At 46.6% G+C, this 16,991-nt stretch overlaps 1 protein-coding gene across 1 annotated transcript; it reads right to left on the minus strand.

Annotated features, from left to right (window-relative positions):
- Positions 1 to 12,795: 12,795 nt before the first annotated feature.
- On the minus strand, positions 12,796 to 15,765 carry LOC147114559 (melanocortin receptor 5-like). The gene has a single exon (XM_085992094.1). The coding sequence runs from the start codon at positions 15,687 to 15,689 to the stop codon at positions 14,715 to 14,717; it is 975 nt and encodes a 324-aa protein (XP_085848220.1). The 5' UTR covers positions 15,690 to 15,765; the 3' UTR covers positions 12,796 to 14,714.
- Between the last annotated feature and the right edge of the window lie 1,226 nt (positions 15,766 to 16,991).

Consider the following 16,991-nt stretch of genomic DNA (forward strand, 5'->3'; position numbering starts at 1 on the left):
GGCTATATAAGCCTGTGTATTGTGTATATCCTTTAGAACCCCCCCCCCCAGACTTGCTTAGTAAATACTTATGAACCAACTCCTGTCTTCAGTGTCTTTATCTACACACGGACACTACAGTGGCGACGAAGTGGAAACGGACTTACCTGCAATTCGGCAGCACCTCAAGGACATCGATTCCTCCAGCGTCCAGAAGACTCAAGGAAGTTATAGAAACTGTGGTTTCACCAGCTGACCAAGCTGGTGGCAGGTACTGCGCTAATCCTTCCTGGGTGTCAGGCTGGGGCTCCAGCGTCGGGCTCTACAGCTGAGACAGGCAGCGAAATCGGAGGCAAGCAATAAGGGACTGGGAGGGTGCACTCGGGAGACGGCCGGCGCGGCAAGCAGGTCAGCATTTAGACCTCCGTCGGGAACGAGTCTCCAACAGTGAATAAACGGAAACCACAGTAAAACAGCGTTGTTATCGGTAGCAGCGGCGGGAAAGCACAGGAAGCGCCATATCGTTGCTACAGAGAGAAAAAAAAAGCGCGGGAAGTGCCATATTTTTTTTTTTTGAAATGCCTAAGTCTGGCAATATTGATGTTTTTGATAACAAGATAGAGAATTGGACCACATATGTAGAAAGAGTGGAGGTGTTTTGCACCGCAAATGGAATAGAAGATGAAAAAAAAGCTTCAGTGCTTCTGGATCTAATGGGCGCAGAAACATACAAGCTGTTACGCAACTTAATCACTCCAGCCGAACCGATGGACAAGAATTTTGAGGAGATTGTTGATACCCTACACTGCCAATTCGAGGCAGGACTGGCAGATTCTCTGCAAGACAAATTCATCTGCGATCCCCTAAGTGTAGAAACACAAAAAAAGGTATCTTCTGGAAAAGATTTAACACTGGACAAGGCTTTCAGTGCAATAGGAGCGGCAAAGATACAGCAAAGGCCACAGGACTTCGGCACCCATGAAATGACACGGGGTTTCAAGAGATGTTATCGCTGCGGCAGATCCAACCATGACCAGAGGGATTGCTGGTTCAAAGAAAAAGCATGCAGGCGATGCGGAAAGATGGGACACATTCCACGTGTATGCCAATCTGAAAATAAAAAATCCACTAACGGGAAAAGAATCAATAAGGAAAAGCACAGAAAGGTACAAATGATGACGGACAGTAGCTCCAAAGACCAGAAGAGCGATAGCGACTCCGGGAACAAGAGACTAAGCTCTCTCAAATTACATAATGTAATTGCCAATGAAGACTACCAGACCATTTGGGTTACCCTCATAATAGCAGGGTCCCCAGTTAAAATGGAGCTAGATACAGGATCAGCTCTAACCGTAATAAATCGACGAGATTACGAGAGGCTATTTTCGCATATACCTCTAAAAGACACATCCATTATCTTAAAAACATATACGGGGCAGAAAGTATACCCCAAAGGAAAAATAAAGGTGCCTGTGGTATACAACGGCAAAGAAATACAAAAGTTGTATTTATACATTCTACAAGATGGTGGTCCACCGTTGTTGGGACGTGAATGGATAAGGAAGATACGTTTAGACTGGCACTCCATTCAGGCACTGACGGTGACCAGTAAGGAAAAAAACAAGGATGACATCATACCTGAACGATTAAAAGACATCTTGGCCAACGCCAAAGAAGTGTTTCAAGAGAAACTAGGAACCTTGAAAGGCATCACTGCCTCAATAAAAGTGGAAGATGCAGCAATTCCAAAAATTTTTAAGGCAAGACCGTTGCCATACGCAATACGTCCGGCAGTCGAGGCAGAGCTGAAGAATTTGGAAAAGGCAGGCGTATTATCCAAAATAGATTGGAGCGAATGGGCAACACCCATCGTTCCAGTCATGAAAAAAGCATTGAAAAATAACTCTGAGGAACAGAGAAAAATTCGCATCTGCGGGGACTTTAAGGTGACTGTAAACCCGGTCCTTCACACGGTACAGTATCCTCTTCCGAGGATAGAAGATATTTTCGCCTCACTATCCAGAGGAAAACGTTTCACAAAAATTGACTTGGCACAGGCATATCTACAGATGGAGGTTGAGGAGACCTCTAAAAAGTATCTCACAATAAACACACACAAAGGCCTGTACCAGTACAATCGACTGGTTTTTGGAGTAGCATCAGCTCCAGCTATCTGGCAAAGAGCTATGGAGCAAGTCCTGCAAGGGATTCCGGGGACTCAATGTTACCTAGACGACATCCTTATAACAGGAGAAAACGACAACGAGCACCTTGCCAATTTGGAGCAGGTGCTCACTAGGCTGAAAGAACGGGGCCTACGAGCAAATCGCCCCAAGTGCGAATTTTTCCAAAATCAGATATCATACTGTGGCCACATAATTAATAAGGAAGGGTTGCATAAGTCACCTGAGAAAATTGAAGCAGTTATAAAAGCCCCAGCACCTGAAAATGTTTCACAATTGAGGTCATTCCTGGGATTAATAAATTACTATCATAAATTTTTACCGAACTTATCAACTATTCTACACCCTCTTAATGATCTTCTACACACAGGAGTGATTTGGAAATGGAACGAAGACTGTAAACGTGCCTTCCATAAATGTAAAGACTTAATCACATCCGAGAAAGTTTTGGCTCATTACAACCCATCACTACCAATCAGACTGGCGTGCGATGCATCCCCTTACGGCATAGGAGCGGTATTGTCCCATAGATTCCCCGATGGCTCGGAACGGCCGATAGCTTTTGCGTCACGCTCATTGAACTCAGCTGAGCGTAACTATTCCCAGATAGACAGGGAAGCACTCAGCCTGGTATGGGGAGTGAAGAAATTCAACCATTACCTACACGGACAAAAATTTACCTTGCTGACTGACCATCAACCCCTCATCTCCATATTCAACCCTAAGAAAGGTGTCCCCATTATGACGGCACAAAGACTACAGAGGTGGTCCCTTTTTCTAGGGGCACACCAATACAACATTGAATACAAAGGGTCAAAACAGCATGGGAATGCTGACGGTTTATCGCGCCTGCCGTTGCCAACAATAGAAGAGGCACCTACAGTAGACCCAGTAGAGATATTCCACTCTACCATAGTGGAATGTCTACCGGTGACAAATTCTGCCATTGAAAGGGAGACCAGAAATGACCCTACTCTCTCACGGGTCTACGATTTAACAATGAAGGGATGGCCAGCACATGGCGAACCACTGTTGCCAGCATTCTCGCAAAGAAGAGAACAGCTGTCAGTGTGCCGAGGAACCTTGATGTGTGGATCCAGAGTGGTGATTCCACCCAAACTCCAGGATAAAGTGCTAAAGGAGCTTCACGAGGGGCATCTGGGTGGAGTGAAAATGAAGAACCTAGCTAGGGCGTTTGTATGGTGGCCAGGTATCGATGGAGACATCGAAGACATGACCAAGAGCTGCCTAGGATGCCAGAAGGTCCAAAATGCTCCACCACAGGCCCCTCTACATCCATGGGAGTGGCCCTCATCTCCCTGGCAAAGGGTGCACATCGACTTTGCTGGTCCATTTATGGACTCAATGTTCTTAATCGCAGTTGATGCACACTCCAAGTGGCCGGAGGTAATAAAGATGTCCTCCACCACCACGGAAAAAACCATCACAGTATTAAGGACCATATTTGCCAGGAATGGGCTGCCAGAACAGATATGTTCTGATAATGGACCGCAATTTGTGTCCGAAGAATTCAGAAAGTTCTTAAAGAACAATGGGGTAAAGCACTACACGTCCGCCCCATACCATCCCGCCACCAATGGATTGGCTGAAAGGTTTGTCCAGACCTTTAAGAAGGCCATAAAGGCCATGGGTAATGAAGACATAAAACTTCAGCACAAGGTGCATAGTGGTTAGCACTGTTGCCTCACAGCACCAGGGACCCGGGTTCGAATCCGGCCTCGGGTGACTGTCTGTGTGGAGTTTGCACATTCTCCCCATGTTTGCGTGGGTTTCCTCCGGGTGCTCCGGTTTCCTCCCACAGTCCAAAGATGTGCGGGTTAGGTTGATTGGCTATGATAAATTGACCCTTAGTGTTAGGGGGATTAAATACGTGGGGTTACGGGGATCAGGTGGGATATGTGTCGGTGCAGGCTCGATGGGCCGAAATGGCCTCTATCTGCACTGTGGGGTTTCTGTGATTTCTGTGATTTCTGTGAAGGTGGATAACTTCTTATTTGCATATAGGAATGCAACACATATGGTTACAAACCAAACTCCCACCATGATGTTCTACAATAGAAACCTAAGGTGCCGGCTGGAGTTGGTCAAGCCCAACATCTGAAGGGACGTGGAGAACCGACAGTTTCAGGGCATGAATGAAAGGCCAACTAGGGCCTTCCAGATAGGCCAACCGGTTTTGGCCCGGGACTACCGTACCGAGAAATGGCAGCCTGGAACTATCTGCACACGACTAGGACCACTGATGTATACCGTGGACATCGGAGAAAGCATAATAAGGCGCCATGCTGACCAAATCATCAAGTCATCTGAAAAGGGACAACCTACACCACCACGCTATACATCTAACGATGAAGTAGAGATCTACATCCGATCCGGTGATACTGGAACCCGATGAACCCGACACTGGCCTTCAAGCCAAATCAGCCTTGCCAGAAGAACCTACTACACCACCAGAAACTACTACACCCCCGAGGCGTTATCCGGACCGAGTCAGGAAGCCTCCTGAGAGACTAACTTATAATTAATTAATACAGCAATGTATATTATTTTGCATATAACATGTAATTAATAATTACTTAAAATATGATGTACTAGTTAGCTAGAAGGGGAGGAATTGTGGTGTATGTGCCTTTAAGAGCAATTGTGGTGTATGTGCCTTTAAGAGCCCCAGGTGTGCGTAATGCCGGTAATTGCCACTTGGGCTATATAAGCCTGTGTATTGTGTATATCCTTTAGAACCCCCCCCCCCAGACTTGCTTAGTAAATACCTATGAACCAACTCCTGTCTTCAGTGTCTTTATCTACACACGGACACTACAACAACCGTCTTCCTTTGTGCTAGGCATGACTCCAGCCAGTGGAGAGTTTTCCCCCTGATTCCCATTGACTTCAATTTTACTAGGGCTCCTTGATGCCACACTCTGTCAAATGCTGCCTTGATGTCAAGGGCAGTCACTCTCACCTCACCTCTGGAATTCAGCTCTTTTGTCCATGTTTGGACCAAACTGAGCATCGGTGAGCAGGTTATTGGTGAGTAAGTGTCACTTGACAGCACTGTCGACGACACCTTCCATCACTTTGCTGATGATTGAGAGTAGACTGATGGGGCGGTAACTGGCCAGATTGGATTTGTCCTGCGTTTTGTGGACAGGACATACCTGGGCAGTTTTCCACATTGTCGGGTAGATGCCAGCATTGTAGCTGTACTGGAACAGCTTGGCTAGTCCTGGAGCACAAGTCTTCAGCATGACAGCTGGGATGTTCTCAGGGCCCATAGCCTTTGCTGTATCCAGTGCGCTCAGCCATTTCTTGATATCACGTGGAGTGAATAGAATTGGCTGAAGACTGGCTTCCGTGATGGTGGGGACCTCAGGAGGAGGCTGATATGGATAATTCACTCAGCACTTCTGGCTGCAGATGGTTGCAAATGCTTCAGCCTTGTCTCTTGCACTCACGTGCTGGGCTCCACCATCATTGAGGATGGGGATATCCATGGAGCTTCCTCCTCCCGTTAGTTGTTTAATGATCCACCACCATTCATGACTGGATGCGGCAGGACTGCAGAGCTTTGATCTGATCCATTGATTGTGGGATCGCTTTGCTCTGTCTATAGCATGCTGCTTCTGCTTTTTAGCATGCATGTAGTCCTGTGTTGCAGCTTCCCCAGGTTGGCACCTCATTTTTAGGTACGCCTGGTGCTGCTCCTGGCATGCTCTTCTACATTCCTTATTGAACCAGGGTTGGTCCCCCAGCTTGATGTTAATGGCAGAGTGAGGGCTATGCCGGGCCATGAGGTTACAGATTGTGGTGGAATACAATTCTGCTGCTGCTGATGGCCCACAGTGCCTCATGGATTCCCAGTTTTGAGCTGCTAGATCTGTTCTGAATCTATCCCATTTAGCATGGTGGTAGTGCCACACAACAGGATGGAGGGTGTCCTCAGTGTGAAGACGGGATTTCGTCTCCACAATGACTGTGCAGTGGTCACTGCTAGCTATGCTGTCATGGACAGATGCATCTGCGACAGGTAGGTTGGTGAGGACGAGGTCAAGTAAGTTTTTTCTTCATGTTGGCTCTCTCACCACCTGCCGCAGTCCTAGTCTGGCAGTTATGTTCTTCAGGACTCGGCCAGTTCAGTCAGTAGTGGTGCTACCGAGCCACTCTTGGTGATGGACATTGAAGTCCCCCACCCAGAGTAAATTCAGTGCCCTTGGTACTCTCAGTGCTTCTTCCAAGTGGTGTTCAACATGGCGGAGAGCTGCTCCATCAGCTGAGGGAGGGCGGTAGGTGGTAATCAGCAAGAGGTTTCCTTGCCCATGCTTGGCCTGAAGCCATGAGACTTCGTAGGGTCCGGAGTCAATGTTGAGGACTCCCAGGACCACTCCCTCCCGACTGCATACCACTGCGCTGCCAGCTCTGGTGATGGAGGAATCTGGGACATTGGCTGAAAGGTAACAGAGTTGGGTGTTGGGTCAGGTGCAATTTGTCTGACAGCGACACAAATTCCACCCACAGCTTAAACATTTGGGGACTATAATTTTTGTGCAGAATTAGTACACAGCCTCTCCCAGATGAAGCCATCACTGCTGTTGTCCACGGTAGATCAATATCTGGAGTTTGGGGTTTCCCTTCCTTGGTCTGGACTGAGGCTGTCTGCGAGTGGCCTCTTGTTAGCTTAGACATGGCGTTATCTTCTGTCGTTCTGGGGTTGGAAGTTTCTTGGGATGCTGTCTGTCGCCTGGCCATTGTCTTTGGTCCCCGCCACAAACTCCGTTCCCTAGCCAACGACTCCATCCCTCTCTCTGGCAACTGTCCGAGGCTGAACCAGGCCGTTCTCGACCTTGGTGTCGTATTTGACCCCGAGATGAACTTCCGACCACATAACCGCTTCCTCACCAAGACTGCCTGCTTCCACATCTATATTTAGAGGTATGGTAGCATAGTGGTTATGTTACTGGACTAATAATCCAGAGGCCTGAACTAATGATCCAGAGACTATGGCCTAGAAATTCAGTGGCCTGCACCACCAGTTTGTGCCCAAAGAGGGCACTCAGTGGCTTTTGCGCCACTGGCCACACCTACCGCGATATTTAGCGGGGCGCTAATGGCGGCGTTAGCCTGTAGCGCTGCGCCGCCACCGATGACGTCATCGGTGTGCGCAGCGCCCCGCTATCGCCCTGATGGCCATATTTGGTCGCGCCTGCCTCTTCAGCGCCGGCCGCAAATAGCGACCGGTACACAGGGGCCTACCTGTGGCGGTAGTGGCGCTAGTTAAGGTGGAGGTGCGGCCGGCCGCTTTTTCGGCGCCCGCCTGCCCGCACCTCCGTCCCCGGCCTCCTACACCACCCCCCCCCCCCCGCGGCATTGCCGGCTGTTTCCCGAGAGCCCGGCACTTCTCCTTGGTGCCGGGCTCATTTGCCGGCACTCGCGAGCAGGGATCGCGCTGTTGCAGGCACCTCCCCCTTAACAGTGGGAGGAAGGCCTGCAGTACCGCAGCGTGCCGTGCCGCAGCATGTGGCGCTGCGGCCCTTAGCGCGCCGATATTCAGTTTCAGCGCCCCAAGCGGGGCGCGGGAAGCCTCGTTTAGCGGCCCGCTTCCATCTGGGGCGCAGAAACTGAATATCCGGATGGCGCAAGTGGCTCCGCACGCAGCGGTAATTCCGGCGCCCAGGCGAGCTTGGCGCCCCAAACTGAATTTTTAGCCCTTTGAGTTCAAATCGCACCATGGGGAATTTAAATTCAGTTACTTAAATAAATCTGGAATAATAAGCTAGTATCAGTAATGGTGACCATGAAACTACTGGATTGTTATAAAAACCCATCTGGTTCACTAATGTCCTTTAGGGAAGGAAATCTGCTGTCCTTACCTGGTCTGGCCTATATGTGACCCCAGACCCACAGCAATGTGGTTGATTCTTAACTGCCCTCTGAAATGGCCCAGCGAGACACTCAGTTGTATCAAAACTGCTACGACTAAGTCAGCACTGTGGGAGTACCTTCACCACACAGACTGCAGCAGTTCAAGAAGGTGGCTCACCACCACCTTCTCAAGGGCAATTAGGGATAGGCAATGAACGTTGTAAGGATTTTGCAATAATTTCAAAATTTCCTACAGTTCCGAAGATTGAATTTTGATTAAAGAATACCTGGGTAATATACCTTTAAAATCCAGGGATCAAAATGGCCGTCAGACCTCGTGGCAGAAGACAAAAGACATTGAAAAGGCAGCTTGTGTGTGTCTGTGAAAAAGAGGTAATCAAAGATGGCTGCCCGAACTCGTGTCAGGACACAAACTGTGGACATATGAAAAGGGAAGATCAAAGATGGCTGACTAAACTGCCAATCAAAGGCAGTTCAGGGAGTTCCCCTCCCTGCAGAGACAATCGACAGAAACTGCTACTATGTTTACACAAAGGATTAACCACTTGAGACTGCGGTTTCAGTTTGACCACAGGACAATGACTTTTGTTTACACTAACTTCCAAAGCTGTTTACTCAGCAATTATAGAAAGATATGCTTTTTTTCAAACCAAGACAGCTCCATTCAAATTCAGTACGATGAATGGGAATACATTCACAAACCCATCACGATAAATGGGTAATTCATCCAAACCCATCACAGACAATGGGGACAGTTTGGATCCCTTTTGTTCAGCCCAGATGCACCTGGATCTGGGCGGGAAGGTTTCGGCCCCAAATGGGGTATAAGATAGCTTCTCAAGAAGCCATCTCTCTCTCTCTCTCTGCCGCCTCGCCTCCGTGCTCTGCCTACAGAAGAACAGCTCAGAAGCCTGCCTAAAGGAGTGGAATACCAGCAGTTTACTTTTAAATACTGGGGTATTTTCTACTTCGGGGCAGTGAAGATCATAGACCACAGGGGGCACGGAGCAGGCATTTTCATTGGTGAGCATATATTTTTCTCGCCCATTACAAGGCAACTTAGACTAGGTATAGGGGTGGGAATTAAGGGGAATTTTGTTAGAACCGTAATTTTAGTTGATTTTCCCTCGTTGTGTCTGCTCTCTCCGCCCTTATTTAAGTAACAGTGTTGCACTAGCAGAGAAGTGCTGTAGTGAACATTGAGTTCTGTATTGAAAGTGCTGTATTTGAATAAAAGTGTTGCACTAAGCAGGGAAGTGCTGTAGTGAACATTAAGTGATTTGTAAGAAGTAAAGTGCTGTATTTAAATAAAAATGTTGCACTAAGCAGGGAAGTGCTGTAGTGAACATTAAGTGATCTGTAAGAAGTAAAGTGCTGTATTTGAGTAACAGTGTTGCGCTAAGCAGAGAAGTGCTGTAGTGAACACTGAGTTCTGTATTGAAAGTGCTGTATTTGAATAAAAGTGTTGCACTAAGCAGGGAAGTGCTGCAGTGAACATTAAGTGATTTGTAAGAAGTAAAGTGCTGTATTTAAATAAAAGTGTTGCACTAAGCAGGGAAATGCTGTAGTGAACCTTAAGTGATCTGTAAGAAGTAAAGTGCTGTATTTGAGTAACAGTGTTGCGCTAAGCAGAAAGGTGCTTCAGTGGACACTGAGTTCTGTATTAAAGTGCTGTATTTAAGTAAAAGCCACTAAGCAGAGGTGCTGCAGTGAGCAAAGTGTACTGTATTAAAGGTGTGTTGCACTAGTTAAAGGTGCTGTATTTAAGTAAAGCCACTAAGCAAAAGAGTGCTGCAGTAAACGATAAGTGAACTGTGTTAAGCAAAAGTGCTGTACCAGGCATAGGTGTGTTGTATCGATTATTTTTAAGTTGTTTCTTTCTTTTGTTTCAATAAATACTGGTCTGTTTTGCACCCGAACCACGAGTCACGTTTTTCTGTCTACATCGCTACCGAATAAGTCCGGCGGTCAGAACCAGGAATAGGGGAGCGCTTCGAAACCGCACAGGGGTCCCTGGAGCAGCTCAGAGGCTTCTGACTGGCCAAAGACAATAACTCCAACCCCGCCCGTTATTAATTCCTACAACGTTGGCCTGGCCAGCGATGCCCACATCCCAGGAACAAATAAAAACATCACCTGACTCTGGCCCTGCCTCAGTTTTTCTGCTGCTGAAACTCTCAGCCATGCCTTTTTTACCTGTTGACTATTCCAAGGCTCTGCTGGCCGGCCTCCCCTCTTCCACCCTCCATAAACCTGAGCTCATCCAATACTCTGTTGCCCGTGTCCTAACTCGAACCAAGTCCCGTTCACCCATCACCCTTGTACTCGCTGACCTACATTGGCTCCCGGTTAAGCAACGCCTCGATTTTAAAGTTCCCATCCTTGTTTTCAAAGGATGGATGCTTATGTAGCCTATGCATTGGGCTGGTCGTGGTGGGACGGCAGGGGTAATCCCATGTCTAGGTCCTCCTGCTTCTCAGGGGCTGTTGTTGCAACGAGGTTTCAAGGTGGGCTGGTAGGGATTTCCTAGGTGGAGAGAGAGAGGTATGTTTCTGCTTTGTAGGAAGCCTCGGGGTGTTGGAGGTTGGAGAACATCCACCATTTGAAATTGACGCTTAGTCAAGTAAGTCATTCTGTATTTGATGCTTTGGTTGTAGAGGACAAGTTTATTAATATCAAAAGGCCTTGTGTTTCTGCAGGAGTTTGGGGGACAGGTCGGCCAAAATTGAGACCTGGAACTTTTGCATCCTTGACCCTCACCCAAGACATCATTTCCTTTGTCTAAAAGTTTTAGAATCATACTACACAGGTCCTGGGTCATGGTAGGTCCATGGCTGTGAGGCTGTAGTTTGCTGGCCATGTTCTAATGACCCTTCTAATCTTGTTGTTCAGGTTTAGGAGGGCTATTAGAGCACGGCAATCTTCATCACACAGGTTACTGAGGCACAAACATCATTTTGAAAGGGAATTGGATCAGTATTTGTAGAGCAATAAAGAAAGGGCTTGGAAAAGCAATTAGAGGAGATAGCGCCAGTTGAAATACTAGAAAAGGAACAAAGAAAGACTTGCATTTCTATAGTGCCTTTCATGACCACAGGACGTCCTAAAGCATTTTACAGCCAATGAAGTGCAGTCGCTGTTGTAATTTGCGCACAGCAAGCTCCCACAAACAGCAATGTGATAATGACCTGCTCATCTGTTTTAGTGATTTTGATCAAGGTATAAATATTGGCCCCAGGACACCGGGGAGAACTCCCCCTGCTCTTCTTCTTATAGTGCCATCTTTTACATCCACCTGAAAGAGCAGGCGAAGCCTCAGTTTTAACATCTCAACTGAAAAACTGCACCTCTGACAGTGCAGCACTCCCTCAGTACCGCACTGCGAGGGTCAGCCTAGATTTTTTGTGCTCAAGTCTTTATGGAGCGGGACTGTGAACCCACGACCTCCTGACTCAGAGGCGAGAGTGCTACCCACTGAGCCACGGCCGACACAGGAGCATGGGCTCAGGTGCAGTGGGTCTAATGGCTTCCTTCCGTGCTGTCATTTCCATGCCTCCGCTACGATTATCATGGGTGAAGTAAGACGATAAAATATTATTAGATTCAATTGTTATGTGCTGCTTGCTTAAATAAGAACACACATTGCACTTTAAGAGTAATTCATTATGTGCAACAAAGCAATCTCTTCATGGACAGTTATATCACACTGTACACATTTTGGGATCTTCCATAGGTTCAGTACAATGTACAACATAACTTGATATTTACAAACAATACACCATACTTAAGACATTGTCTGAGCTCCTAAGGTCCTCATTACAGGCACGCACACACAATTTGAAGCGAGCACACTACATTTGTCAATTTGTGAATGATAGCCACGGAACAAAGGCTTAAATATCAAACATCATGAATATGTCAAAAAGTATCATCTAGGCTGAAAATTTGTTTCAGTGTACCATGTTTTTCTGGACAAAGCTTCTGTTTCATTGTTTTTCTGACTAAACTCAAATGACCACAAAACGTCCCAGCTTAAGTGGAAATATAAATGACAAAAGCCGGTGACAGTTTCTATATCAATCTTAATTGGACAAAGAATTGGACCAAATTTGTAATCTCTGTATTTACAAACTAAACATTTAAGACTATTTGAAAGGGCAATACATATTAAACTCCATTTAGCTTAAACAAATCTTGATTTGAGAACCGTTCAACTGTGAACATTTGTTTTTAACAAAGTGAGTACAAAGTCTGATGTACTAATCTTGAGGATTTAATGAACGTTTTCATCATCTCTCTTTGCACATGGAAGGCTGCAGTTCCAGAGGTATCATTAAACTGAAAATCGCAATTATTTTTTCCTCCCCTCCTCATGTTTTTTTTCCCCTCTGATTGTCTTCCCTTTGATCTCTTCCTCTCCTGAAGTGGGCAATTTATGCTGCACCAGTGTTCTCTCTGCCGCAGTTCTACATCCAACAAACGGCCATTCCTGGCGTGCGATCCTGGATGATGAATGTCAGTAGGTTATTCAAACCATGGCAAATCATCAGAGCCAAGCCCGGTGCTGTCCTCACCCCATGCCCATAGAAACATAGAAGACAGGAGCAGGAGTAGGCCATTCGGCCCCTCGAGCCTGCTCCGCCATTTAATGAGATCATGGCTGATCATCCAAACTCAGTACCCTGTCCCTGCTTTCTCCCCATATCCCTTGATCCCTTTAGCCTTAAGAAATATATCCAACTCCTTCTTGAATATATTTAATGAATTGGCCTCAACTGCCTTCTGTGGTAGAGAATTCCACAGGTTCACCACTCTCTGGGTGAAGAAATTCCTCCTCATCTCAGTCCTAAATGGCTTACCCCTTATCCTTAGACTGTGACCCCTGGTTCTGGACTCCCCCACCATCGGGAACATCCCTCCTGCATCTAGTCTGTCTAGCCCTGTTAGAATTTTATAAGTTTCAATGAGATCCCCTCTCATTCTTCTAAACTCTAGTGAATACAAGCCCAATCGACCCAATCTCTCTCCATACGTAATTCCTGCCATTCCAGGTATCAGTCTGGTGAATCTTCGCTGCACTCCCTCCATGGCAAGAACATCCTTCCTCCATGCGTACGGACCTTCAGCACCAGGGGCTGTCTAGTGATGCATCCCTCTCCCCAGCCCAGACAGCAATTGCAGCACTCTCGATATGTTCCCAGTTGAAGCCGGCTAGATTATCAAACACAGGAGCTAAAATCTGAGACCTTCTTGGCCTTAGTGTCCAGTGCTACACCAAGCAATGTATCTACACACCAGGGCACAGTTTGGTACAATTATACAAAACTGTCACTTTTGTCTCAAATTTTCATTAATTCATTTCATATTGTCACAGCTTTTCAGAATTCTACAAATCGTATGTAAGTTTTAATCAAACAATACACTCAGGTATATTTTCAATTAGCCAGATGCTGCCTTTTAAACAAGTGACACTTTTTAAAAATTTGTTTTTATGGGATGTGGGCGTCGCTGGCAAGGCCGGCATTTATTGCCCATCCCTAATTGCCCTTGAGAAGGTGGTGGTGAGCCGCCTTCTTGAACCGCTGCAGTCCGTGTGGTGAAGGTGCTCCCACAGTGCTGTTAGGGAGGGAGTTCCAGGACTTTGACCCAGCGACGATAAAGGATCGGCGATATACTTCTAAGTCAGGCTGGTGTGTGACTTGGAGGGGAACACTGATTCCGCCCACTGGAAATTTCAGTGAATGAAACAAAATGATAAAATTAAATCAGACATTTACACCCTTGATGTTCAAACTTATCTAAAAGGCTGTGGCTTTGATCTAGCAGGGGTATTCCAAAATGTTGTGCTCTTTGTTTAGCATCTGATCTTACTAATGTCCTCGCTTGCTTTTGCGGTTGTTAAACCATCTTATTATCATGACTGGTCTTCTGGACATTCTCTCCACCTCAATGGAAACATGTAGCTTATTGAAGAAAATAAGCCTTTGTTTTGCGCTAATTTCATAGAATCATACAGCACAGAAGGAGGCCATTCGGCCCATCGTGCCTGTGCCGGCTCTTTGAAAAGAGCAATCCAATTAGTCCCACTCCCCCTGCTCTTTCTCCCATAGCCCTGCAAATTTTTCCCCTTTAGGTAGTTATCCAATTCCCTTTTGAAAGTTACTATTTTATTTGCTTGCACCACCTTTTCAGGCAGCGCATTCCAGATCGTAACAACTCCTCATCTCCCCCTCTGGTCCTTTTGACAATTATCTTAAATCAGTGTCCTCTGGCTACCGACCCCTCCTGTCAGTGGAAACGGTTTCTCCCCATGAACTCTAATCAAAACCCCTCATAATTTGAACATCTTTATTAAATCTCCCCTTAACCTTCTCCGCTCTAAGGAGAACAATCCCAGATTCTCTTCCCTCTTGCCTTAATCCATGGGGTACTCCAATGTTTAACAAAAATGTTCCTTCGATGAGGTGGAAGGAATCTCAGAGCCGCCCACAAATTTTCAGCAGCTGTCAACTGAAGTTCATACAGGTATTGGAAACAATTTTTGTTTGATCATGAAGTTAAGCTAATATCTGTTTGACTGTCAGATCTTAATCGTTCATTTTTGGCCATGGTGGGAGGGTTGAATGCCAGCTGTCTTCCCTACTTGCTGTCTTATTTGCCAGAAAGTCTGCAAGCTGCCCTTAAGCTGTGGCAGCAAATTATCTCCTTGAATGTCTTCCACATTTCTTGACTGCGGAAGGCATAGATGAGCGGGTCAATGATTGAGTTACACATGATGAGAATCAGGTACAGGTTGAAGTGCGACATGAAACACACACAGTACAGATTCCCGGGACAGGAGATCATGAGGATGAGGTGCAGGAAAAATGGAGCCCAGCAGACGATGAAAATACCGAGCAGGATTGTTAAGGTGATCGCGCCCTTCATGCTTGCTCTCTGATGAATTGAGTTGTAGCCGGACAGAGCAGCAATTCGCTTGGCGTGGGACCGAGCCAGCAAAAACATATGGCTGTAGAGAGAGGCCATGAGGACCAACATAATGAAGAACATGGCGATGAGACAGATGATGACAGTTGGACTTTCAGAGTAGATGATGAAAATGATGCCGCAGCCGATACAGAACATCCAGATACCTGCAATGATAAAAGTGGCTCGTTTTACAGTCATGATGTGGTGGTAGCGTAAAGCATAAAATATGGTGACGTATCTATCAACAGCTATGGCCAAGAGGCTACACATGGATGCCACAACAGAGATGCAGATCATCGAATCAAACACATTGTCCACCTGTTTGACAAAACTGTCTTCAACAATCAAATGCCTACTGTTGAGTAAGGCTATCACGATGGTCTCCCATGCATTAGACGCACTTACCAGCATGTCTGCAACAGCTAGGCTGCAGACAAAAAAATACATCGGGGAGTGGAGGTTCTTGTTTTTGATAATTGCAGTAATGACCAGAATATTTTCCAGCAGACTCATAATACCCAGAGTCAGAAACACCTCAATTGCTATACTGACTTGTTCGCACAAACCAGAAGTGCTCTTCGTCCTGTTTGTTATATCATCGGCAGGGGTTAGGTTCTTCTGCCATGGCTCACGTGACTGCAGGTCTGTTGAATTCATGTTTAACACTTGCACATCAAGGGAGGAACAGTCCTCTGCTGTTTTCAATGTGAAATGCTCATTGAGAAAGGCGCATGTTCCATATCTAATAAAGAAAGAAAAACTTGCATTTATATAGCACCTTTCACGACCTCAGGATGTCCTAAAGCGCTTCACAGCCAAAAAAGTACTTTTTGAAGTGAAGTCACTGTTGTAATGCAGGAAACACGGCAGCTAATTTGCGCACAGCAAGCTCCCACAAACAGCAATGTGATGATGACCAGATACAGTGATGTCGATTGAGGGACAAATATTGGCCAGGACACCAGGGATAAATAGTGCCACGGGATCTTTTATGTCCACCTGAGAGAGCAGACGGGGACCTCGGTTTAACGTTTCATCTGAAAGACGGCACCTCCGACAGTGCAGCACTCCCTCGGCACTGCACTGGGAGTATCAGCCTAGATTTTTGTGATCAAGTTCCTGGAGTGGGACTTGAACCCGCAACCTTCTGACTCAGGAAGCGAGAGAGCTGCCCACTGAGCTACAGCTGACGCCGAGTTTCCCTTCGTGAGAAAAGTAAAATTTAAAATTGAGCACTGTGATGGTCTGATTGAAACTTCACACAAGAGCTTAGTCTAGTTTTAAACTCTCGAGGCAGTAATTGATCATTCTCTAACCGCTCAGAGCGGGTATTAGAAAGATAGGGCTTGCATTTTCACAACCTCAGGACGTCCCAAAGCACTTTACAGCTAATGAAGTACATTTGTGAAGTGTAGTCACTGTTGTAATGTAGGAATCGCGGCAGCCAATTTGCGCACAGCAAGCTCCCACAAGGAGCAGAGCGATAATGACCAGATCATCTGTTTTTGGTAAGCTTGACCGAGGGATGACAATTGGCCGGGACACCAGGGAAATCATCTTCTGCAAAATAGTGTCTGTGGGATTATTTCACTGCCCAACTGAGAGGGCAGGTGGGCCCTCGGTTTAACGTCTCATCCGAAAGAAGCACGGTGGCATAGTGGTCAGCACTGTTGCCTCACAGCGCCAGAGACCCGGGTTCAAATCCGGCCTCGGGTGACTGTCTGTGTGGAGTTTGCACATTCTCCCCGTGTTTGCGTGGGTTTCCTCCGGGTGCTCCGGTTTCCTCCCACAGTCCAAAAGATGTGCGGGTTAGGTTGATTGGCTATGATAAATTGAACCTTAGTGTTAGGGGGATTAAATACGTGGGGTTACGGGGATCGGGTGGGATATGTGTCGGTGCAGGCTCGATGGGCCGAAATGGCCTCTATCTGCACTGTTGTGATTCTGTGATATGAGCCC

Source organism: Somniosus microcephalus, chromosome 7, assembly GCF_052327205.1.
Source record: "Somniosus microcephalus isolate GS21.2 chromosome 7, FLI_Smic_1.0, whole genome shotgun sequence".
NCBI classification, from domain to species: Eukaryota; Metazoa; Chordata; class Chondrichthyes; order Squaliformes; family Somniosidae; genus Somniosus; species Somniosus microcephalus.